This window comes from Muntiacus reevesi, chromosome 12 (genome assembly GCF_963930625.1).
Source record: "Muntiacus reevesi chromosome 12, mMunRee1.1, whole genome shotgun sequence".
NCBI classification, from domain to species: domain Eukaryota; kingdom Metazoa; phylum Chordata; class Mammalia; order Artiodactyla; family Cervidae; genus Muntiacus; species Muntiacus reevesi.
The window spans coordinates 45,564,284-45,588,602 of NC_089260.1; the positions used below are offsets into that span (position 1 = coordinate 45,564,284).

General features: G+C 42.1%; 1 protein-coding gene across 4 annotated transcripts in view; it reads right to left on the reverse strand.

The window, feature by feature from the left end:
* Positions 1 to 24,319, reverse strand: part of SULF1 (sulfatase 1) — a 184,007-nt gene that overhangs the window by 21,021 nt on the left and 138,667 nt on the right. For all 4 annotated transcript variants that reach the window (XM_065902843.1, XM_065902842.1, XM_065902840.1 and 1 more), the window contains exons 8-14: positions 23,706 to 23,856; positions 22,608 to 22,783; positions 20,836 to 20,964; positions 20,512 to 20,568; positions 19,645 to 19,774; positions 3,987 to 4,200; positions 316 to 550 (exon numbers count right to left, since the gene is read on the reverse strand). In XM_065902843.1, the coding sequence (XP_065758915.1) occupies positions 316 to 550; positions 3,987 to 4,200; positions 19,645 to 19,774; positions 20,512 to 20,568; positions 20,836 to 20,964; positions 22,608 to 22,783; positions 23,706 to 23,856 (1,092 nt within the window). The remainder of the gene's footprint in view (positions 1 to 315; positions 551 to 3,986; positions 4,201 to 19,644; positions 19,775 to 20,511; positions 20,569 to 20,835; positions 20,965 to 22,607; positions 22,784 to 23,705; positions 23,857 to 24,319) is intronic.

The window sequence follows — 24,319 nt, forward strand, 5'->3', positions numbered from 1 at the left end:
AGCCCACCAGGCTCCTCTGTCCATGAGATTTTCCAGGCAAGACTATTGGAGTGGGTTGCCATTTCCTCTTCCAGAGGATCTTCCCAACCCAGGGATCGAACTCTCGTCTCCTTCATCTTATGCACTGTAGGTGAATTCTTTACCACTGGGTCTCCTGGGAAGCCCCCCTCTTGATTCTTAACCCTCAATTATCACCTGGGCCAACACTCGGACACTGCCCTGCTGAGCGATATTACTTTTTGCAATGGGAAAAAATCGTGACGATATGGAGGGATGGCTTTGAACTCAACCCCCGTGACCACAAAGCCTTCTTACTTGTGCGTCACACGGACGGTGGTGGGCAGGCCCACACCATTGCCACTGTCCGCCAGCATTGTGTCCCCATCACCACCGCTGGTTGCCTGGCGGCCTTCATCATGACGCTTGGCGATGCTTCTTGGCCGCAAGACCTGCAATTCTTCTTCTTCCAGGTTTATGTCATATATTTCGCCTTCAAATTCGACGGACAAGGAACGTGTCTGCCGGGTATGGACAAATCTGGGCTTGTACTCTGGAAATAAGGGAAGACAAGTTAACACGGATGTCCGGGTGTAGTTTAGGAGGGACGAAAATGATCGCCAGGCTTGGGGAACATTTTGAGCGAGGTGAGCAGCACATGTGGCCTTGCCAGCTGGCCCGAGGGAATTCACAAGGGAAGGGGCAGGCTCTGGCCCAGGCTTGAACAGCGCAGAGTGGTGAGCTGGATGGTGTTTTTCTGGACCTTAGGCCCTTCATCCCTCAAGTGAGGGAGTAGGTCAAGGTGACCTCTAGGACTTTCTGCTTATGGTAGGCTGTGAACTTCTATTGTGTTAGTTGCTCAGCTGTGTCTGACTCTTTGCGACCCCATGGACTATAGCCCACCAGGCTCCACTGTCCATGGAATTCTCCAGGCAAGAATACTGGAGTGGGTTGCCATTTCCTTCTCCAGGGGATCTTCTATTGGGTTGGCTAAAAATTTGTTCAGATTTTTCTGTAAGATGGTATGGAAAATCTGAACGAATTTTTGGTCAACCCAATACATTGTTTTCAATGTGAACTATAAGGGAGGTTGGATAAAACTATAAATAATAGTAATGACTATAATTTAATAAGCTTTTGCTATTATTTCCTTCATGCGTGCCTGCTAAGTTGATTTAGTCATGTCCAACTGTGTGTGACCCTGTGGACTATAGCCACCAGGTTCCTCTGTCCATGGGGTTTTCCAGGCAGGAATACTGGAGTAGGTGGCCATTTCCTTCTCCAGGGGATCTTCCTGACCCAGGGATTGAACCCACGTCTCTTATGTCTCCTGCAATGGCAGGCAGGTTTTTACCACTAGCGCCACCAGGGAGCACCATTTCCCACATACATATTTCTAATGCACAATCATTAAAGACAGGTATTATGATAATAAATCCTACATTAAACAAAAAAATGATCAGACTGTCAAAACAGGCTCATAAATTTGGTGTTATCGTCTCTATACTATGATGAGAAATCTGAAGTTTGAAATGCTACGTATCTTTTGCAAGGTGATGCAGCCAACAGTTGTGGGAGCTTGGGCTATAAACTATCAGATTCTAAAGATGACAAAGTCGCCCCCTTTTGACTGGGCTGCCTTTTCGAAAGGTAAATAAATGGCTCAGATAATGAAGAATCTGCCTGCAACGTGGGAGACCTGGGTTGGATCCCTAGGTTGGAAAGATCACCTGGAGAAGGGAATGGGAACCCATTCCATTATTCTTGCCTGGGAAATTTCATGGACAGAGGAGCCTGGCAGGCTACAGTCCATGGGGTCGCAAAGAATCGGACGCGACTGATTGACTAATACTTTCACTTTCAAACGTTCCAGACACCTTCTATTTGCACAAATAATAAAAGATTGCTCTAAGAAAAATGGAACTTGGCAAATGCTTTCATCAGCCAATGGACTGGCAGATGGAGAATAATGCCAGGAGGAGGCCAGTATGCTTTCTGGTCCACATAGACCACTGTCAAAACTCACGGTGGGCTAGGTAAGAGTTTTAACGTGCAAACACGGGCTCCTGCTGATCAGATAGATGCACACAGGCTCTGGGGGCGCGCTCAGTGCTCTGATTGGTCGACCCTGCTGCTAACGTAGGAAGAAAGGGCGCACATAGGCTGCAGAATGAGAACCATCTAGCTCTCTGCAGGATGATGCTCTGAGAGGAACGCCTCTGAGATGGCTCACTGAGAGTGCTCACGAATTCCACCGAGACGAAAAAGAGGAGCATCCAACCCCTGTTCCCCACACAGCTCGAAACAATGGCCCTAGACTGCTCCAGCTTGTGCGCAACACGGAAAAATCAGCGTGCTTTATGGTCAGTGCCTGGGGAGTGACACTGAAGTTCTTGGGAGAGAAGAGGCTGCCTCCACCTTCAAACTGGACATTGGGGATGGTTTCTGTTAAGGGTGAGGGTCTGGGTCCTCTCTGTCATTTTCCCATTTGAAATCTTGGTGTGAATTATTAAACCTGGCATTTTCTTTCAATCTCCCAAGACAATGATTTTCAGCCTTTGGGGTTATTGATTCCTTTAAAGTTTTGGATCCAGAAACGTGCACAAAGAATATACTCAAAATTTTGGATAAAATTTTAGAGGGCTCACGATCCTATAAAGTTCACCTGTGGAGTCCGGGTTTAAAAAGTCTGTTCTAAGGGCTCCCGTTACTCTAGTCAATGATTTGATTTCTTGGTTCGGAATTTAATCTATTTTGCTTTTCAAAATCAGTTATTTATAAAGGCGTTATCACGGGAATGTCACTTTTCATACTGAGCCACTAGATGGCACTAGACTCTCATTCTTTTAGGGAAGGTGCCGCTTCATAGGAATCTGATAGCTGCCTGATAAGTTTTTATAAAAATGCTAGGCAGTGCTTTTCATACTGAATTCGACTAGTTAGACCCTACAAGTCAATGAGAGGAATTAGAAAAATATATTGTCCTAAAACAGACAAGCCTTTAAAAAAAAGCATGCATGTTTCTCTTATTAGTTAAATGCATAAGCCCTGAAACAGTTTTTAATGACTAATGAATTTTTTCTTCCAGTATACAAAGAAAGCCAGATAACATTATCATTTCCAGAAAAAGATGTATACAAGCCTGAGAAACTCCTAGTAGTATAGAATCTATGTTTTCTTTCTTACTATTCAGTTGTTCTGATCTGCAGTAGATGTAAAACAGAAGAATGCAATGAATATCTGGGTCCTCATTACTCAGGAAAACAAATTATTAAAATAACTATGCCTCCCATTGTACCATGTTAAATTTAATGTTTTATAGTGAAAGTGAAATTTGCTCAGTCACGTCCGACTCTTTGCGACCCCATGGACTGTACTCCATGGAATGATCTCCAGGCCAGAATACTGGAGTGGGTAACCCTTCCCTTCTCCAGGGGGTCTTCCCAACCCAGGGATCGAACCCAGGTCTCCTACATTGCAGGCAGATTCTTTACCAGTTGAGCCACAAGGGAAGCCCAAGAAAACTGCAGTGGGTAGCCTATCCCTTCTCCAGAGGATCTTCCCAGGAATCGAACCAGAAATCGAACTGGGGGGTCTTCTGCATCGCAGGTGGATTCTTTACCAACTGAGTTATCAGGGACATGCACATATACATAAATAATCTCATGGCATATATTCTTTAGCGACTTATAATATTACTCATCTTCTAGCTGAAACTTTGGATTTTCATTTTCTTTTTTAAGTGTGCATATGTTTTGTGTCTGCCACTTTTACAGAGTATATTTTCATTCTAAGCTTAATATTCACAAAGCAAAATTTCAAATGACCTCAACCTTCATATTTTAAACAGAACGACTATTTGCTTTTAGCCCTAAACCTACGCATTGATGATATTTAACATGTAGATGGATCAAGGCTTGTTTGCCTTCCTAACGGCCATGCCTAAAAGCCCAAGCCTGCCACCGAGAAGGTCACAGGCGATGGCTTACTTGGGGTCCCCTGGTTCCGCAGGAACTGCCTCTGATTCTTTCTCTGGCTCCTGCCGGCCCGATACCCGGAATCGCCACAACTGCACTCTTTGTCCTTGTCGTGGAAGCCACGAAAGAGGGGCCGCGTGCTCTGTCGGACGGCGAGCAGGTCACCAGAGCCCTTGCACTTGTGAATCCGAAGCTTGCCAGACGTGTCCTCGACGCACTGCCACTTCTGCAAGAGCCAACGTGAGAGCCAGTTACCCACCCACATCAGGTGTTTCTGATTAAGGACTGCTGCTTTTGTTTTTAGAACCCTGGCCACACTGTTAAAAAGAGCACATGAAAAAAGGCCGGCTTTCAAGTGACCCTGGAATAAGTTGACTCCTGTTCTGTTAGTTATTTCCTTCACTGCAGGCGAATACAGATGACCACGAAATCACAGGAAATCAGAACTGCCTCAATGACACCAGAGCCAAGAATTGATACATAAATCCTCAGCATCCAGACTAAACAAGAGTCTTGAATGAAACATGGAAAAGCCCTTACTTAACTCACCAAGCCACAGCACACAGCTGTCGGGGCTGTTTTCACCAGCCCCGTCTTTTTTCTGGAAAAACAAACTTGGCTGCTTTGTTCTCTGCCCTTGAATTTCTAATTTGAGGCCAGTAAGAGTGGCATATGAGGAAGACAGAAATGAATTTAACCTGAGTCCATCACGGGGGTGAGCCAAATTTCATACACGCCAGACAAGAACATTTGCTTCTCTGGTAGCTCAGGCAGTAAAGAATCTGCCTGCAATGCAGGAGACTTGGGTTCGATCCCTGCATCAGGAAGATCCCCTGGAGAAGGGAATGGCAACCCACTCCAGTATTGTTGCCTGGGAAATCCCATGGACAGAGGAGCCTGGCAGGCTATAGTCCATGAGGTGAGAGAGTCGGACACGACTGAGCGACGAACATGCACACACACATAGACATAAGCAGATGAAGCGGGCTTCCTCTGTGACTTCTTATCCTTCTACAAACAGTGCACACTTGGCTGAACAAGCTGCTCGCTAAAGAGGCAGGGTTCACTTCCTTAAGAGACACGCATGGGGAGCTGCTACTGGGTATTTTTTTTTTAATTAATTTATTTTAATTGGAGGTTAATTACTTTACAATATTGTGGTGATTTTTGCCATACATTCACTTGAATCAGCCACGGGTGCACATGTTTCCCCCATCCTGAACTCCTCTCCTTCCTCCCACGCCACCCTATCCTCTGGGTTGTCTCAGAGCACCAGTTTTGAATGCCCTGCTTCATGCATTGAACTTGCACTGGTCATCTATTTTACATACGGTAATATATATGTTACCATGTTATTCTCTCAAATCATCCCACCCTTGCCTCTCCCACATAGCCCAAAAGTCTATTCTTTACATCTGTGTCTCTTTTGCTGCTTTGCATACAGGGTCGTCGTTACCATGTTTCTAAATTCCATATATATGCATTAGTATACTGTATTGGTGTACTCTTTCTGACTTACTTCACACTGTATAATAGGTTCCAGCTTTATCCACCTCACTAGAACTGACTCAAAATGCGTTCTTTTTTTAATAGCTGAGTAATATTCCATTGTGTATATGTACCACAACTTCCTTATTCATTCGTTTGCTGACGGACATCTAGGTTGCTTCCATGTCCTAGCTATTATTGTAAATAGTGCTGTAATGAACATTGGGGGTACATGTGCCTCTTTCAATTCTGGTTTCCTCGATGTGTATGCCTAGCAGTGGGATGGCTGGGTCGTATGGCAGTTCTACTTCCAGTTTTTTCAGGAATCTAAACACTGTTCTCCATAGTGGCTATACCAGTTTGCATTCCCACCAACAGTGTAAGAGGGTTCCCTTGGCACTGGGCTTTCTAGTTTGAGCTTTCTATTAAGACAGCTACAGAGGTGGGACCTCCCTGGTGGTCTAGGGGTTACGACTCTGTGCTTCCAATGCAGGGGACATGGGTTTGATCTCCAGTGGGGGAACTAAGATTCTGCAAGCTGCAGAGAGAGGCCAAATATATATATATATATTTATGCATATATATGTGTGTATATATATATATATATATATAGCTACAGAAATTTCTGGCTTAACTCCAGATGAATATGACATAGCATCACATCTCAGTGCCCCCCGCCCCCATTTTATGCGTACCAAACCTGGCTGAAATAATAGCACTTTACCTGGGCTATTTCATGGGATCCTCTATAACTGACTTAAAGATCTGATAATCTTCCTCTTTATTTTCCCTTTTCTCTTCCTAAAACATTAATCTGGCAAATGGGAAGAATGATGACTTCATTTTAAGTTGATCATGGTTGTTACAACATGGAACAATATAGAGTTATCAAACTTTTGTGTTTTTTTCCCCATATCCATATATGAGTATCACCTGTGTAAAATTTTTTATTGATACTTTTTTTCTTCAAGTGAAGAGTTAGTTGCTCAGTCACATCTGACTCTTTGCTACCCTATGGACCGTAGCCCACCAGGCTCCTCTGTCCATGGAATTCTCTAAGCAAGAACACTGGAGTGGGTAGCCATTCCCTTCTCCAGGGGAATCTTCCCAGACCAGGGATTCAACCTGGGTCTAAAGAGTCAGACGTTACTGAAGCGAATGCGCATGCACTTCTGTACTGCAGGTGGATTCTTTACCGTCTGAGCCACCAAGGAAGCCCCTTTTTCTGCAAATGTGTATATTTCTAAACTGTGGCCAAAGCCATAATACTTGTAAAATTATGTGCTTGTTGCACCAGTTTTATATTTTCAAATATACATGAAAATAAATGAAAAGTGATTAGATGAAAGATGTTTTTTCAGGCCTTCTGTGAAATGATCTCACACATCCCCTTGCTATACCTGTATCTTTGACGACTATTTTGATGCAAGGTAAAGTTTGGCACTGACACTAGTGTACAAAACGGTGTGCAACCCTTCACAATGGACCCTCATGCTGAGCCACAGTTTATTTTCTCTTAACGGAAGTCTCATGCTTTCCCAGATGGCACTAGCAATAAAGAATTCGCCAGTCAATGCAGGAGACAGAAGAGATGCAAGTTCGATCCCTGGGTCAGGAAGATCCCCTGGAGAAGGGAATGGCAATCCACTCCAGTATTCTCACCTGTAAAATCCCATGGACAGTGGAGCCTGGCGGGCTACAGTCCAGAGGGTTGCAAAGAGTCAGACACAGCTAAGCGACAGAGCACATACATGCCTTCAGGAGCTGTTGAATTATCATAGCAGCCTTTGTCCTTCTACCTGTGCGTGCTAAATCCTTCAGTCATGTTTGACTGTTTGTAGCCCACCAAGCTCCTCTGTTCATGGGATTCTCCAGGCAAGAACAGCAGAGTGAGTTGCCATGTCCTCCTCCAGCGGATCTTCCCAACCCAGGGGTGGAACCCGAGTTTTTTGTCTCCCGCATTGGCAGGCAAGTTCTTTATCACTAGTGCTACCTGGGAAGCCCTATCATAGAGCTCCCAAATCCCTGTTATCTAGAACGTGTTCTGTAATTTCACTTTAGCCCCTATATACTCTGTGCTGTTGAATTAAACTACTTCAAGACACACCAGCTAACAACCTTCTTTAGTGGTCTGGCCAGAATGTTTTGAATGTAAATTTCTGTCCAGAGAAGCAGGAGCTCAAGACACAAGGCAAGTAACTACCTATTTACAAAACCAAGAAAAGGCAAGAAGTCAAGGATAATCTAAGGACTAACTAAATTGGAGATAATTTAACTCGAATCAAACAAAAAAACCCAAATAGGAATTCAAATTGATAAGGCACCTGGGAGTTATGAATACATCTGATCAGTGGCTCTCACCTTGACTGGACGTTGGGATTTTTCCAAAGCTTCCCCTGGTGATTGTAATGTGAAGCTGGGTTAAGGACCACTGCTTTAGATTCACAGCTGGTTACTGGACCTCTTTGCAGTGGGATCCCACAGGAGGGCAGAAGGTATACTTTTAGGTCTAAGGAGCTCAGATGGATGGTCTTTGAGAGGGATGTGCATATTTTTGAGTGTGAACATAAAAGAAATTTGTGTGTAGAAATGTACTGATGTGACCTAGTTAGAAAATGACTCCAGTTTTATAGATAGAAACTCCCAGCTCATCTACAATGGCAGAACTATGTGCTTTATGAGTAACCAGTTCTCCTCATTCTCTCCTAACTCTAAGCTTTTGTTGTTGTTGTTCAGTCACTAAGTCGTGTCCGACTTGTTGCGACCCCATGGGCTGTAGCCTGCCAGGCTCCTCTGTCCATTGGGTTTTCCAGGCAAGAAGATTGGAGTGGGTTGCCATTTCCTTCTCCAGGGGATCTCCCCACTCCAGGGATTGAACGTAAGTCTTCTGCATTGGCAGGTGGATTCTTTACCACTGAGTCACCAGGGAAGCCAACCCTAACCCTTACCTTAACCCTAACCAGAACAGTTAGTTGATAAATGACAGACAATCTTCACACATTCTTAGCTGAAAACTGCATGGAGCTGGTGCTATGCAGTTGCTGTTTTTTTTTTTTAACATGGAGATCGGTGCTTTCTAGGCGTGGGTTTGCTGCACTGCACTCCTAGATACGTCCAATTGACTTGAGGAGGTGCCAGGAAACTCTCAGAAGAGTTCTCTGAGGGCTGCTCTGGTGGTCTAGGGGTTAAGAATCCCCCTACCAACGCCCTGGTGTGGGAAGATTCCACATGACCAGGAGCAACTAAGCCCTTCAACCGCAATTACTGAGCCCATGTTCCTGGGGCCTGGGCTCCACGGCAAGGGAAGCCAGCATAAGGAGAAGCCTGTGCACCACAATGAAGAGCAGCCCCCGAGCCCTTCAACTGGAGAAAGCCCATACGCAGCAACAAAGCCCTAGTGCAGTCAGAAATAAAAGAATAAAATTCTTGCTCATGAAAATTGTCTATGATAAATAACATTTCATAGCTCCAAAATGTTTGGGAATCAGTGGTGCTTGAGTATTTAGATTATATATCTGTCTTAAATCCAAGTGGTTTAACACACATCCACCCACCTGAAATGCTACCTCATGCATTCAAAAACCAAGTGTTGATTACTTAATGTTTGTAGTAGCAAAAGAAGACATCAGTGGATTCAACTCACAGCCAAGCAGAAACTTAATTTAAGAAATGCTCTATTTTTTATCAGACAGAAAAGTGTGGCTCTCTCTATTCTTGAAAAAATGATGGCTTTATGTCTTTCTGTGTTCCAATTTATTTCAACTTCAGTGCAAACACTAATTTATAAAACACACAACTATACTGAAAACCTTCCTTAGTTTTATAACCACACTGCATTAAAATTTTTCTTTTTTTGCTCTGGAAAAGCTGAGGGGACAAGTAGATTCCTATAGAACACAAAGATATAGGCAGAATTTTTAGTGACTTATCCTATTTGGATTACAACCTGCATTTTGCCATTATCCAAATTCCTTGTTGATTTCCTATGGGACAAAAAAAGAAAAAAAAAAGGTGTTTCTTTCCTAAAGAGTTGAATTTAACCCCATCTAAGGTCTGGCATGGTCGTTGGCACAGATGACATATCATATAAAATCAAACATACATACATACATGCATGCACATATATACACATATACCCCAAAACACTACATATATATACATTCTTGCATAATACAGGAATCACTGACAAAAATGCCAATTATTTCCTGTACTATGGACTCTGAACAAGTCATAGACCCTATTAGATAGAGTAATTAGCTAAAGGCTTTGAAAATCTCCTTAGTGGCAAGCATACTAGGAATTTTAATGAAATGTAATTACTACACATGGGCCACAGTCATTTTAGTGTTCTGTATCATGACAGTTTTTATGTCTGAGCAGTAAAACCTGGAAATAGCAGCAACTCAAATGGTCATCTTACTTGGAGAGTTTATAGACAGAGGTGAAGAAAGAGAATTTTTAAAGGAATAGCTCTGAAACCTGCTGCAGGTCATTTACATGCTCCCGGTAATGAGATGATTTTCCATTGCAGAATAGTTGTTGGAATCAGATTACAGCCTGAGCTCGGGTAAGGCTAATGGGACCCGAAGTAAGAGCCCCTCCCGAAATACAGATGTCACACTGCCTCGCTTTTATCTACGCTCTTGGACTTTTTCAGCAAATCGGTTAACGGCCAAATCCAGTTTTCTGCATCTTCTCCAATCACTTACTCCTGCAAATTCCTTTCCTGCTTTCTGGGACAACATCAATTCAACCCTCCTCCTCCCTCTCTGACGTCTTAGTCTGTGTTGATAATTTAGCACATTCATTCCACAAATAGTTCCGCACATCTACTATGCGCAAGGTGCTTGATAAAACTATTTCAATAATTCCAAAGTTATTATTATTTTATGTGAGCCTTTCCAACTATGCTGAAACTTGGGATGAAGGGCAAGGACTAAGTCTCATGCATGAATCATTCCCTGAGTTTAACTCAGCGTTGAATCACTCTGTTTAGTAATTGCGTCTAAGTGTTTTAGATGGATTATATTGGGTTGACCAAACATCTTATGGGAAAAAAGGAATTAACTGTTTGCTGGGCCAATATATAACAGAAGAAAAGTCACACCTGAGGAAGAAGAGAAGGTTGGCTCTTTTGGTTCAAGAAGTCATGAGTGCAGCTGTTTGGGTGGAATCCAGTCTAAGGGGAGATGTCACATTATCATCACCTATTAAACTCTTACTGGATACCAGTACTGGTCTAGGGTGTTTTATATAAAAATTTATTCATTTAATTTCTACAATAACCTAAAGTGCTAACAGTGCTTATTCTCATCCGACTCTTTGTGACCCCGTGGGCTGTAGCCCACCAGGCGCCTCTGTTCATGGGGAGTCTCCAGGCTAGAATACTGGAGTGGGTTGCCATACCAGGGGGTCTTCCAGGGGATCTTCCAGACTCAGGGATCAAACCCAGGTCTTCCACATTGCAGGTGGATTCTTTATCCTCTGAGCTACCAGGGAAGCCCAAGAATACTGGAGTGGGTAGCCTATTCCTTCTTCAGGGGAACTTCCCAACCCAGGAATTGAACCGGGGTCTCCTGCATGGCAAGCAGATTTGTTACCAGCTGAGCTACCTGGGAAGCCCAACTTAAAGTACTACCATAATTCATTTATTAGAGTAGAACTTTGTAGCACTGAATATCACCTATCTTCTGTCCGGGACCTGGGAATGGCATTTCATACTCATATTGATGTGGCTTAATGGAAAAATCTGGACTTTCAAGCTAGAAAAGCCTGATTTGAATATATTAAATTTATCACATTACTATAGGATGTGCGGCAAGTCAGTTACACCATCTCAATTTTTATAGGGTCATGAGCAGTAGAGGTAACACAGGAAGAACTCAGCACATGGTAGGTACTCAACAAAGGTAGCTGCTATTATTATTATTATTATTATTATTTTTGCACACACACACACACACACACACACACACACCTTATTATTTACAGAAATTTACCTAATGAAAGCTTCATGAGAGGTAGCCATTTTTAACGGGGATAAGTATTGGGTTAGGGATCTGAGGACCTCAATTTTAATTTTTTTTTTGCTGCTAACTCTATGGCCTTGAGCAAACTGCAGCATCTCTTTGTTCTTCCAGATTCCACATCTGGTAAAATAACACTTATTCCTCCTGGCTTCAAGGATCTGTCGTGAGAATAAATTGTTGACCATTTTCGGAGTTCTGAAGAAAAGATGCACTACAGGAATCTGAAGCAGAACTATTATAACTGACATTTAACAATGCCTTCCCAGTCCTTGGGCAAGTCACTGTTCCCTGGTTGTAAGCTGTCTTAAATATAGTAATTAGTATTTAGTGGGAAGGTTGCAAGCTTCGAATCACACAGATCTTGTTTTGAACACAGACTTGTCACCCTTCTAACTGCAACTTTGGTCAAGTAACTTTCCCAACTGAACCTCATATTTACAATGGGCATAATATCTATTTTTAGAAGAGTTTTCAGGTGAAAAAACGCCCCATGTAAAATGCTTAGGACAGTGACTTCCCTGGCAGCTCAGTGGCTAAGTCTTGCACTTCCAGTGCAAGAGGTGTGAGTTCAATCCCTGGTGGGAGAACTATTAATAAGATGCCATACGCCATGAGTTGTGACCAAAAAAAATGTTTAGCATAGTATTAGATGATGATAGAACTCTGGTTATTTCCCTTTCCTGAAGTAACCGCTTGAGGATCATTATAGTTTCTATGTTTTGAATTGTATATATTTCTCAGATTGTTTAAGAATGCCCTATAAACTTATTCAGTAAGTGTTGTCTTCCTAAGTATTTAGTAAGACACTTGGTCACATCTGACTCTTTGCAATGCCATGGACTGTAGCCTCTGTCCATGGAATTCTCCAGGCAAGAGTACTGGGGTGGATTGCCATTCCCTTCTCCAGGGGATCTTTCTGATCCAGGAAATGAACCTGGGTCTCCCGAATTGCAAGCAGATTCTTTCCCATCTGAGCCACCAGGGATGAGTATAAATAATTTTATTTATACCACTTATACCCATTTTCATGAGTAAGAAAAAAAATTGGTGACAACTTTTTCGAAGGTACACTGCAATGAAAGCTTAATTTTATACACATATATGCACATGCATTCGTTCTCTGTTATTATACTTCTTATTACATGGATTTGGCTCTAATGCAGGTCAGATTATATTCTCTGAGATGCAACAACAATATAGTTATTTTCTAATAACCTGGTTATCGGTTAGCCCAGTGCCAACATCATGGGAAGCAGTTACCTGCATGAGGACGTGTGTTTAGAATTTTCACCTGGGGTTGTTGTTGTTCACTTGCTAAGTTGTGTCTGACTCTTTGTGACCCCATGAGCTGCAGGACACCAGGCTCCCCTGTTCTTCACTATCTTCTTGAGTTTGCTGAAACTCATGTAGGGTGATGGTGGGCAAATGGGTAAAGGTGATCAAAATATACAAATTTACAGTTATAAAATAACTCCCTGAGGGTGTAATGTATAGCATGGTAACTACAGTTAATAACAGCCTAGTACAAATGTTGTAAAGTGATTGGCCTCCAACTAATAAAATAATATTTAAAAAAAAAAAAAAAAATTCAGAGCAGGAAAAAAAAAAAAAAAAAAGAAAGTTGCTAAGAGTGTACATTTAACAATTTCTCAGTACAAGAAAAACTAACTGTGGGGTGATGGATGGTAACTAGACTAATTGTGGTGATCACTTTACAATATATACAAATATTGAATCATTAAATTGTACACCTGATACTAATACAATGTTATATAATCAATTATACTTCAGTTAAGAAAAGAATTTTCATCTCAACACTGAGGAATATGGTCATATAAACATCCTTGTTCAAATTGCTACTAGCTCAAGTTATTTTCAGACTTTCTTACTAACATGAAATAGAGTTATTTGTGCTGAAGATATTTTATCTCCTGCTTTCTCTGAGATGGGATGAAACAGGATGGGGCAGGGGTTGGAGAGGGGAGGGAAAACCAAAAGAAAGAGAAAATGTTTCCTCCTTTAGATTTTAATGTGAATAACCATTTGTAAAAGTCAGTGTTGGAATGTTGGAAGAAGTATGGTTCTTGCAAACCAGGGAAAATAAAATTGGTGAACCGACCTTGGCTAACAACCAAGAGCTAGTATTTGTTGAGTGCTTGCTATGTGCTGGGGACTCCTGAGGACACATTTAACTCCTACAATCTTTTACAGCAACCCTGGAGGCAGGTACTATTATTATGCCTATGTCACAGATGAAGAAACTGAGGCAGAGTTAGGTTAAGTAATGTGCCTGCAGTCGGATACTAAGCAAACAGCTTGGATGCAATCCTGGTTGGTGAGGACACGGATACAAAAGAGGAGTGCTTTGGGGCAGAGTGTGAGGCTGCCAATAAGTTGAGGGAATGGCACTTGGGAAGGCAGAGGTGACAACTAACATGCAGGAGAGAATGTTATGCTTGAGACATGCAAACATTATTATGCATGAAATAAATAACTAAGGAGAATCTGAAAAGACCCTGGTGCTGGAAAAGATTGAAGGCAGGAGGAGAAGGGAACAGAGATGAGATGGTTGGATGGCATCACTGACTCGGTGAACATGAGTTTGAGCAAGCTCCGGGAGATGGTGATGGATAGGGAAGCCTGGAGTGCTGCAGTCCATGGGGTCACAAAGAGCTGGACACAACTCAGCAACTGACAACAACAACACAGCTGATTCACTTTGCTGTACAGCAGAGACTAACATTGTAAAGCAACTATATTCCAATAAAAATTAGTAAGGAAAAAAGAGAAACAGAGAGACAGAGGGAAGAGGGGAACCTGACCAGGGTGGGCACAGTGGGAAATGAGAGTATGAATTAAATAAGCTGGGACCACATTATGCAGTTGATGGAAAGAGCATCTGTCCTCAACATTTGTTTCTGAGTTGTTTGGAGCATTACTAAAGAGGGTTCAACGTTTAACCCTGTGATTTGTGTTCTGAAAAATGCAAAGAAGCTGAGCTCCTAGGGAGATGCCTAGCTATTCAGCCTCATCCTTCAGTGCAGACTGAAGAGAGGAGGAGACTAACCTTCCGTACTGAGGCTAGTTGAGACTCTCCCTGGTGAGACAAGAGTTGAGCCAGAGGATGGCATCTGGAGGCTCCATATTTCTGGCTGATTCCTCTGGAGCCCAGAGAGCCAGGGCAAGGGGAGGTGGGGAGGGGATGGCCACAAGCCATGCTGTGATCTTCACCAGGGCTCAGCGGGTTTCTGGAAACAGGCGGTCCACTTCTGGCACACTAACAATTCTAGCCAGACCTTCCTGGCAAATGCCTTTTTATTCCTGCTCTGCAGCTGGTCACAAAGGGTCAGAGGGACCTCTGGTCAGAGGGATAATTTTTGGATGACAACATAAATCCTGGCGCTAAACCAGTTTACACTCAACAGGCTACATTTTAATTTTCTTTGTCTGATGCTGAGGTCTTTTCAGAATTTTAACAGATCTTTGATTTTGTATTGATACAACAGTAGAAAGGCAAACTAAATTACAAAGATGCTGGAATTCAATGAGTTTGCTCAATTTTATAGAGCAAAGGACATGCCATTTGCTCTATAAAAAGAAAACAAGTTGCTTTTTTCCTCTTAAAGAACAGAGAATATATGTATAAAATGTACTTCAAAATGGAATGCCCAGGGAATTTTTCCTTTATGTAACTCCTATTTAAGAAATCAATATCTATACCTAGAAGAGGAACAAAAAATGACCACCCTCTCCCAGCATGAATAGTTTTTAATCTTGGCTGGTCAAAGGAACCACCCAGGAGTTTGAAAAAACAAAACAAAACAAAGCACTGCCACCTGGGCCGCATCCTCAGGGATTCTGATTTAATGTGTCTGGGTTGAGATTCGAACATGGGCATTTCCAAAGCTGCTTAAGTGATTCTAATCTGAGGTCATGGTTGAGAGTTGCTACCCTAGATGCTGTGAGGGATTCATGGAGGCAAATGTCATTGAAAATTTCAAGCAGAAAATATACTGTCTTTCATTTTTGCAGAGGGAGGATGCTCTGGGGAAGAAAAGATTTGAACATGAAGTGAAGAGATGCAGGTTTTGACATGGGGTTGGTGGCTTAAGTTTTCTGGATTTAAATTTCCTTATTAGGAAAAGGATGCCACTTGATCAGAAGAGTTCTAAGCCTCCTTCCAACTTTGACATTTTCAGATTCCAGGTCTGAGAATGGTTTGTAATGCTGTGAAAAAACACACATGCTTTGACCATCCCTGAAGACAAGTTCATCTGATTGGTCTGAGGCAAGGCTGGACATCAGTATTTGCAAAAGCTCCTCAAGTGATACTGATGTGCAGAAGAACTGAGCATCACTGATCTATGTTCTCCATTGAACCAACTTCAGACGAAGTTGAGTTTGTACATGATTGTGTGTGTGCATGCGTGTGTGTGTGTGTGTGTGTGTGTGTGTAGTGTGTACATAAATATGCTTGGGGGTGTCACACCAGCTGATAGAGTGATGGGAATTCACACTCAGCTTTGTATTAATTCAGAAACATGGAAGTAATGCAAACACATATGTCCATGCTGTCTTAATTAGCCCCTGCTGGTTGTTTAGTTCACATGATGGAGAAATGATGCCAGATGTCTGGGATTCTGGCCCATTTTCATTCCCTATTGGCTTCATAGGAATGAAAACAACAGGTAAGATGGCCTGCAACAATAATAACGCCCAGTATACAACACTCACACACTACTTTAAAGCTCACCTAGAACTTTACATACATGATGTTACTTTATCCTCCCAAGACACAGATCAATTTTCTTTCCAGAGACAGAACATCCAAGACACAGGAGAAACTGTCTTCTGAAAGAACATACAACTGAAAGGTGGTGGATGCCAACATTCTAACCCAAACTTCTGAACTTCACATTGCTCTTTCCTTTATTTACTCCACTTCCTAAATCCATGTTGACTGTACCAAACCATCCATAGGAGGCCAGACATGGGGTCTGTTGGAGGAGTGGGGGGAAGGCACTATCTTTTTGGGGATTAGGAGTGAAGAGAATCAGGCTAATGGTGCTGATTTTTCCTCTACACTCCATGGAGACTCAAAACAAGGGTGTTCTCTTTGAAGGAAGGCAGTTAACCTTGGTGAGAGGAAGAAAAGAAGGGTGCAGGCCAAGTGTAAAACCCATGTCAAGGAAAGAGAACCCAAGTAAGTCAGTTCAAGACTTGGCTGTCATCTTGATCTTGAACAGTCTCATTATTCTGGACTTTTTCTTACCTTCTAAAAGTCAATGATATAGTAAATAAAAAGATAATCTTCAGGGACTTGTCTGGTGGTTCACTGGTTAAGAATCCACCTTTCAATGCAGGGGACATGGGTTTGATCCCTGGTCAGGGAGCTAAGATCCTACAACCTCAGAGCGACAACGCCTGCATGCCGCAACTACTAAACCCTCGGCACCACAACTGCAGAGTCTGTGGCCACAATGAAAGATCCTGCATGGCGCAATGGAGATCTCATATGACGAAACTAAGAGCCAAAGCAGCCAAGTAAATAAATAAAAGATAAGTTTATTTAAATTGTTATCATAAATAAATGAAATAAATGAAAATTTATCATTTTTTTAAAAAAGGTAATCTTCAAGGTAGAGCCAAAAAGAAAGAGCAAAAAACCGACATACAAAGATTCTATAGAATATAACCAAGCTATGTAAGGTTGGACTTATAGGTTTAATAACTGCCTTGAAGAGGCTCAAAATTTTCTCAAAGTTCTCAGCTTCTAAAGGCATGGTTTGCCACCACCTATAGAAAGAAATCACCATTGTGCTGAGTCTAATTCTTTGCCCATTAATTCAGGCACTTCTCAAAGAGATCACCGCTGATGTTCTCATATACTTATGTGAAAGTGAAAGTATTAGTGTCTCAGTTGTGTCCAACTCTTTGAGAGCCCATGGAACCTGCCAGGCTCCTCTGTCCATGGGATTCTCCAGGCAAGAATACTGGAGAGGATTGCCATTCCCTTCTCCAGGGGATCTTCTCGACTCAGGGACTGAACCCAGGTCTCCTACAGTGCAGGCAGATTCTTTACCATTGGAGCCATGTGACCGAAACCAAATTCAGACTGATTAACAAAATAAAGCAACAGAGGAAAATTCCAGGGAGCCACACATGAAAGCATTTCATGGGGGCAAAACACGTTTAGAAAACTATAAAAAAAAGCAAAGTGAAGTTTTTAACATAGTTGGCATTCAGCATATGAGGGAAGAGCCAGTGTCAGTAATCTAGTTTATGCTGTGTTTGCCCTTGAGGACATAAATTAAAATTTCAGCATAAGCCATATAGATAGGTTTGCAAAAGCGTATACTGAGAGGTAGGCCATGTACCTTATCTTCAAAGGGTTATAAGTCTCTCCACTTAGCTGAAATAGCAACAAGATCACTAATGTGCATGAGATATATTTAACACTGAACATTTCCAACTCCTGAACAAAGTAAAATTAGTCTATTGAGGCTGCCTCATAAAAATCGTTTTAGAGCTACAAAACAATTCTGAGGTTTTAGTCATAATACTACTTGGAGCTTCCACAAGAAGGATTTGGAGACTTCAAATTAAAATATAATGAATAGGTCTAAGCTTCTCCACTAAACACTTGAAAATTAAGGCTTAGCAGAGTGCTATGAAGGCTTGGTTTTATCCCTTAATTCAATAGCCCTCCCTCCTCACCTTTTTCCACTTCAAAGGGATTCCTGTGTACAAAAAGGCACAAGGAAATACAGAGCGGATGAGGGTCAAGTAGTTTATTATGAACATCTATTCAATATGGTTAGATGCCATATAAAAAGCGTATAAGAAACAAGGCCATTTTAATAATAACTGGGCTACCCATTTTATGTGCCTGATACCTTGAACTGGTGTTGGCTAGTTGTGTGACTATCCAGAGGTCAGATTAAAAAAAGAAAGAAAGAAAAGACAGAATTGAATTCTCTTCTTCTTGTTAAAAATTTACCTTGGAAGGCACAAAGTGGCCTGAGTTTTGGAATCAGACAATTTATGGATTCGCAGATTGTAAAATGAAAATGACTATACCTCTCTCGACAGAGGTGAGAATTAAATTGAGCTAATGTGTATAAAACACTGCATACAGTGCCTTACAGATTGGGAGTTTGGGATTGACATGCACACACTGCTATATATAAAATGTCTTTCCATAAAAAAAAAAAAAGGATGCGTTAGGCTCAGAATATTAAAAAAAAAAGACAAAAGCTCAATAAATGTTATTTTTTCCCTTTCCTCCAATTCTGTTCTAAGTTGTAATGACCTAGGCAGAAATTTACTCCCTCTTATCATGATATAGTGTATTTCTCCGAGCTAGCATAGATTTCAAGTAAGAGTGCTTAAATTAGTTTGTGTTCCTATGTTCTCAGTTTCCTTAAAAACAGGTCTGTGTTAATTCACCACATGGTAACTCTTCATTTTTATTGGTAACAGTTGGTGTTCTGGGTAGCCCTGAGTTCTCTACTTAACATTCTATAAATGAAAAGGATTGATTCTAATGAAATATTTGATGTCAGTAACTTTGTGAGCACAGGTAGAAACAATAAACAAACAGAATATGGTTTTCCTTTTCATCCCTCAACCTTGGTCACAGACTCTGTCCTCCTCTCTGGGTTAGACGACATCTGATCCTACTCCAGGGTGGGGAAACCCAATCATGGCTCTTGGGGTGGTTTGCGGTCCAGAGGCTCAGGATCTGCCCCAGATCTTGATTAAGCTATCTCTCAACATTTCCTGATGACCATTTAAGAGGGGTGGGCGTTTCTCCTTAAATGCAAACTGTCCCTGAACTTTCTGACACAGGACTATCCATTTCCTAAGTCTGATATCTTGAACTGCTGTTGGCTAACTAGGTGGATATCTAGAAATTTCACTAGAAGCACCATCTTGTTTTAAATGGAGAAAGCCCAAGCAGTGATGAGGAGACCCAGCTGGGCCCAGACAGACATTGTTCAGTCAGTGGAAAGGGGTTGCAGTGGGCGCTCCATGACCGCTATGAAAAGCTTACTTAAACGTAAACGTACATTATCTGACATGATGCAAGTCTTCTACATTAGAAACGGAGAAGCAAATGAGTGGTGGTGTAGAAATGCTGAGTCGCTCACCTGCCCGGGCTGTTCACAGGCTGTCTGGTACCTGGCCTGCTGGCACAGTTCTTTGACCCTCTCATATTTAGGCAAGTGATTGGACTGTTGGATATTCTTGTTTGATTCCTCCTTCTTACGTAGAAATTTCCTTTGACAGAAAGAGAAAAGCTTGTGTGAGAAGTGATCTGAAATGACTTTCACAGTGACCTGCCTATTTTTTTTTCTTCCCTGTCACATGACTCCACACTCTCCAAAAAGCAATAAATAGTTATCAAGTCTCTACCCACAGGAACCCAACATTTCATGAGTCCTTTGGGAAAATTACAAGCTGGGAATTATGAAGATGAGAGATCAGGGAAGGAAGAATCACTTCCTTCAAAATCTTCATTTCAAAACTCTGGACATAAGCTCAAAGTTCATTTTTGCTAAAAAGCAATGATAGTAATGTTTTTCTCTTGCCTAGGGTAAGTAGGGAGAAAAACAAAGACAATGGACATTACAAACAGAAATGACTCTGAAAGAGTTATTAATACAATCTCATCTATTTGTCAATTCAAAACTAGGAAAGGCACATAACGGAAAGGAGTGGAAGGACATCAGGCAGAACTTGGGAGGGATAATTGAGAAAGGCAATTAACCGGTCCAGTTAGGAACTGAGGTGGAGATAAGCCATGGGAATCCACAGCCTCATAAAGACTGTGGTCCCATCTTTGCAATTCTGACTCAGCTATCATTACTCTGCTGGCCAGAGGAAGATAAGTCTTATGACTAGGTTTACGAAATCCACACGCTTAGTAAACCAAAATAAGGGGGAAAAACATTCCCAGCAGGGAGAGCTGCCCACAAAGACTCGTTCCCAGAAGCACCCCAGGAACCAATAATTACCCTCTTTCCACAAGGAATGTATCACGCCAAATTTTGACCTTCTTGTTTGTTCGAAACCTGGAAGCAAAGTAATAATATTTACTGTTGGCATTGGGACACTTTTCCAAATGGATCTGTGCTAACAGTTTATTTAAAGCAACACCCCTCGCTACCCGCAGACCAGGACAGCATCTCCAACACGCCATTCACAAACAGCTGAGGAGGTGCTCAGCTCAAGGTGATCCCTGGGGGCGGAGGGTATTTTGCCTCCACTTCTGCTGGCTGCTGGCTGGCTCTGGGAGCTGGTGTGCTTGGGGCTGGCTGAGGGGAAGGAAACTGACGCACCTGTTACCTGGCTTTTCCTGGTCCAGAAGTTTGAGTACAGACTTGCCGTCTATGTCAGGAGGCGCGTCGAGCCCCGCGATGTCCAAGATGGTAGGGGCCAGGTCAATGTTTAGAACGATCTGTGGGACTCTGTGAAGGGACAAGATGGTCACGCCTGGGACCCAGCACCAGTGGAGGGCCCCACCAGGGCTGTTTTTTCCCATCCCAGTACCCCCTGGCCTTCACTGCTTCCTCAGCCTCTCATCTGGATGCCTAGGAGTGGTGGTTGATTCTGGGAGGTGCCTGAGTGCTCAGCCACTGGGACCAAGAGAAAGACTGACTGTCACAGGGGTCAGGTTGGAGAGAGGCCTGTCCCCCTGAGCTCTGGCCACACCTCGGACAAACTGTGGCCTGATGTTTGGCTTTTGTAGGCTGTATATTTTCTTCTGAAACCTGAAAGTCCATCCCTCCTCTGTTGAATTAGGGCTTTGAAATCAGTCTTCTGCAAAAGGCCACAAGGTTTTTATACTTGAATTCAATGCATGCTGCCTAGCCTTTCAAACGTAAAGCCTCCCAACTCTAGATCCAACGCTTCCCCAGGGGTTTCCAGCGACCTGGAGAGAGACAAAGCATGTGAGCATGTGTCTCCTCTGCATGTGTCACCCAGTCGTGTCCAGCTCTTTGTGACCCGTGGCCTGTAGCTCCCCAGGCTCCTCTGTCCATGGGATTTTTTTCAGACAAGAATACTGGAGTGGGTTGCCATTCCCTCTTCCAGGGGATCTTCCTGAACCAGGGATCGAACCCGCATTTCCTGTGTCTCCTGCATTGCAGGTGGATTCTTCACCTGCTGAGCCATCCGGGAAGCCCAGAAAGACACAATAACATTCCCCAAAAAGGCCCTTCTTATTGCCATCACTTCCTCCCCAGCAGGCACTGGAATGCGGCAGCAGACAAGCCAGGGAGATGAGACTCAGATGATCTGGCATCTGGGCCCCACTGCTGTCACATCCAGGACAGGAGAACTCAGAGAGGCGTGCGCACCCTGTCTGTGGCTTCTTCATTGTGAAATCAGGGGTCCAGACTGGATGCTCTTGAAGGGTCATCCCAGGCTTTCAATTCTACTTGTGCTCTTTTCTTTCACTCTTTCCGTAACTGTTTCATGTACAGGATCTCATTTTATACCACACATTCTGATGTGCTTGGCAGGGCATACGAAACCCATCTATGATGGGACTACTGACATGCAAAGGGATGCAGTGACTTAAGATGACAGAAATGGTATTCCAGTCCTTCAGGCTTCTTTTATTAAAATTCATTTAAAGTTCATTGAAATACATTTTAATTAAATAAAATGTATCTAAAATTATTTAAAGTTCTTAAAATTTAATTTCCTTTAAAAATTCTTCAGTAATAATTTTTTTAAAAAAACAACCAAGAGGATGGTACTGGTTATCATTTTTAAAAAAGATTCAAAGAAGTTAAGAATGATATACCTAAAATCACATTCTATGTCTGTGTTCACAGTCTCATGGATTCTGGTCGGTTTGAGAGAGTTAATCACTGATACAGTTATTTTTCCTTTCTCTTAAAAGAGTAGATATTAGTTAATTTAGCATGTGGCAGGGCTGGGGGAGGGGTGGGGCAGGCGAGAGGTTTCGTCTTCTAAATAATGAACCTATACTCACCCTTTTTTGTTTGGACTAAAGGAAACCAGACCCTGAGATTGGTAATTGAATTATCTCAGACGTACACGAGTTATGACAGTTGAATGTTGGAAACAGAGAAATACGTACATGGATCCTGGTTCTACACTTGGCCCACGAATAAAGAAAGGCACGCGGATATCAAAGTCATATGGCATGGATTTCCCCTTGACCAGTCCAAATTGCCCGATATGGTAACCGTGGTCGGCGGTATAGATGATGTAAGTGTTCTCCAGCTCACCCGTTTCTACAAGCATATTATATAGCTGAAACACAGCACAGACCTCAGTCAGAAACAACTGTGACGGCATAAGATGACAATAGTGCCACCATGATTCCCCTCAAATCTTTTTTCCATTATTTTTAGAAGGCAAGAGTTGCTTTACTAGGGCTGACAAACATGTATGTTTATATATATTTTTCAAGTAGCCTGCAATCCTGGAGGGAAAAAGTCCAGTAATACAGTTGATTCTTATATAACTTTTCTTAATCTGGCTTATTTTTGCCCATTTTGCCTTATTTTGCCAAAACAACCTCTACCATCAAACTTTAAGGTTTTACTTTGAAAAATCCATTTTAAAGCAAATTTTACTATTATCCCTCATATTTAGTTACCAAAGATTAAAAACAGGCTACCTCTGAGGCTGATCCAGTTACATTCAGCTTTTAGGCACGTCTTGTTTGGTTTATGTTATCTTTTAAAATTCAGGAAATTTCAAATACATTTTTTGTATTTCTGGCTTCTTTAAAAGTCAGAAGACTTAATACTGGATTCGTATTTTCACATGACCAAAGTCAGTTGAAGCTGAGTAGTTGCCTTGCTTTAGATGAGGGAGTTTAGATTTGAGTTCACCATGATCCTCACCATGCCCTATCGCCTTATACTCGATCTGCTTTAGCTATCTACACTATTTGCTTAATCCCTGAAGATATTTGTGGTGATAACCCTTGATTTATGATATCATGATTTGTATAATATCTCCTTTTTACTACTGGCTCCACAAGGACCAACCCTAGAAAGAGAAAAAGATGGGGGGGTGGGGGATGATGAGTTCACAGAATACCCAGCCCCCCACACTCTCTTGAAATGAAAAACAACTACTACTATAACAACAGGGTTGGCAAGAATGCATCTACACAAGGGAAGCTGGACCAAAACCCATCCTTGGGGCAGGTTCATGGGCTTACCCTTTCCACAGAATCATCCACTGACATCAAAGTTTGAAGCCGTTTGCGATGCAGAACGTTTGTGAATTCCATGTGGATGGGCAGCATGGGTCCCGTGTACTGCATAATCCAGTGTTTGTCCATATTGGGCGCATAGTTATAACTAGGAGTTCTGCAAATATCCAGAAAGGAGTCTTACTATATATGCTTTTTAGTCACTTAGAGAAATATCTCATGCTAAAAGTTGTAAAATAACCATTTAGGAAAGAATTTAGACACAGCTAAAGAATTTTTCTCTCCAGTACATCTCTGTGTTTGTAAAGAGATTTCAAGTCTGCACCACCCCAGATCACATGAGTTCTCTGAAGGTATATGGCTTCAAACTTATAAAACCAAGACTGGCAGTGAAAATCTAATTAGTGCAAGTTCACTGGGGTTCATTGAATAAAATGTAAAAATACCTCGAGACGATTGTGGTCATGTTACAAATTTACAGATAAAATCCAGTAACGTAGAAGGGAATGTTCTCATGGTGATGTTAACTCGTAAAATTTTACTGCTAATTAGGCTATTAAATATAGTCACTAATATGTTACGTGCAGTGATGAAGAATCATAATTTCAACACATTTTATC